Consider the following 2,500-nt stretch of genomic DNA (forward strand, 5'->3'; position numbering starts at 1 on the left):
ATTAGCAGCCAGCATACAGATATAAATATATACAGGTACAGACTGCTTCTGCTGTGACTCATGAGTCCACGCTGCCTCCACTCAGTCTTACAGTCCCAGTTCAGGACCCGACCCCCTCCTCCACCCCCCCACGGTGTCAGGGGCGGGGTGTGGACAGACGGACAGACAGAGCCACAGGTGTGTCTGCACAGGTGATCCTTCAGGTCCCACAGTGCTGCCAGGAGCACAATCCAGTCCCAAACGCATTGTCTCTCTCTCACACACACACACACACTCACTCACACACAAATACACTCACACACACACTCTCACACACTAACACACTCACTCACACACAAATACACTCACACATACACACACACACACACTCACACACACACACACACACCTGCACCCCTGAGTCCTGTACAGATGATTGACAGGGGGGCGTGAGTCAGTGTCCGCAGCTCTGCCCCCTCTCACACAGTGACGGGCGGGGTTTTGGGGTCGGCGCCCCCGCTGCTGGGTGGGGGGAAGGGGGACTGCAGGGGACGGTACCCAGCTGGTGGGGGGTGCAGGAAGGGCGGGGCTGGGCTGGCGGCCACGGGCTCGTGCGGCAGGGCGTAGCCTATGTACTGCGGGTGCAGGAGCGGCGCCCCCTGCTGGCAGCCCAGCAGGGAGAAGCTGGGGGGCATGCTGACATAGACGGGGGCGTCGGGGGGCAGGCAGCAGCCCGCCTGCGCACGCAGCAGAGGGGGCCGTGCGCACGACTGCGCAGAGCTGCTGGAGCTGGTGGCCGTGCTCGACTGCCGGGATGACGAGCTGCGCGACGTCATCATGGGGATGGTCTCCAGCAGGCGGCCGGCCCCGCCCGGCTCAGCCCCGCCCCCGCCCCTCCCGGACGGCTCCTGCTTGGGCCGGAGGCAGCGGCAGCAGCAAATGGCAACGACGGAGCCCAGCAGGACGAAGGCCACGAAGACCGCGCCCACGATCAGGAAGGGCACGTAGATGGGCACTGTGCAGAGAGAGAGCGCGTTACACACTGTACCTAACACACAAACCATCCTGTAAACACATTCTTAAAAAACACACCTGTTTCAGACACACACACACACACCGCTGTGCCCCTGCCTGTCGGAGGACAGCTGGGTGTCCTCAGCCGCTGTGGCACAGCAGGGGTTAACAGGCTGCTGGGGGCGGGGCTGAGGGGCGGGGCTGGGGAGGCTGTGAGATATTTAAAATAAAACACTGGAGGCACAGAGGGGAAAAAAACCCCATACCTGCTGCTGCTGCCAAGAGCCACACACACACACACGCACACCACACATACACACACACACCACACACACACACACACACACCACACACACACACACCACACACACACACACACACCACACACCACACACACACACACACACCACACACACACACCACACACACCACACACACACACCACACACACCAGACACACACACACACACCACACACACACACACCACACACCACACACACACACACCACACACACACCACACACCACACACCACACACAAACACACCACACATACACAAACACACACACACACACCACACACACACACACACACCACACACCACACACACACACACACCACACACCACACACACACACACACACACCACACATACACAAACACACACACACACACACACACACACAAACTCACACACACACACCACACATACACAAATACTCTCACTCACACACCACACACACACAAATACTCTCACTCACACACACACACACACACACCACACATACACAAACACACACACACACACACACCACACATACACAAACACACACACACACACACAAATACTCTCACTCACACACACAAACACTCCCACATACACAAACACACACACACACACACACCACACATACACAAACACACACACACACACACCACACATACACAAACACACACACACACACACCACACATACACAAACACACATACACACTCTCACACACACACCACACACACACACGCACACACACACACACACTACTCAGTTGTATAGAGTGTGAAAGTTCTGTAGCAGCCTGCTTAAAATGTCCACTGTTACTCGCTGTGATATGCTTTGTTATGAATGAAAGCTGAAACTGTTGCCAGCTTTTTGCTCATTTTTCTACCAACTTCACTGCATTTCTCCTGGTATAAAAACTGGAAAATGCCATTCCCTCAGCAGCAGAAAAGGTGCGGGGAGGGAAGTCTCTGTCACGGTTCAGCCTCATGCTGTGGAGAGCCAGAGCAGCAGGCAGCCAGCAAATGACAGCAAGAAGGAAAAACGCATGTGCTGGTCTCTCCCACGGCTCTTGTGCTGGTCTCTCCTCAGACGGTATCACCCACACTCTGACCCGCTCTGAGCTCCCAGATCCCAACCCGAGGCAGCAGCCGGGTCCCAACAGGCCAGCCCGGGCACCCTGGGTGGGGGAATTCCGGGGAGGGGGTCAGTACAGGCAGTCAGACTGG

General features: G+C 56.6%; 1 protein-coding gene across 1 annotated transcript in view; it reads right to left on the minus strand.

Annotated features, from left to right (window-relative positions):
* Positions 1 to 458: 458 nt before the first annotated feature.
* Positions 459 to 2,500, minus strand: part of LOC118773703 (protein shisa-2) — a 6,046-nt gene continuing 4,004 nt past the window's right edge. The window contains exon 2 of the mRNA XM_036522750.1: positions 459 to 994. Coding sequence (XP_036378643.1) covers positions 459 to 994 — 536 coding nt within the window. The remainder of the gene's footprint in view (positions 995 to 2,500) is intronic.

This window comes from Megalops cyprinoides, chromosome 2, assembly GCF_013368585.1.
Source record: "Megalops cyprinoides isolate fMegCyp1 chromosome 2, fMegCyp1.pri, whole genome shotgun sequence".
Taxonomy (NCBI): domain Eukaryota; kingdom Metazoa; phylum Chordata; class Actinopteri; order Elopiformes; family Megalopidae; genus Megalops; species Megalops cyprinoides.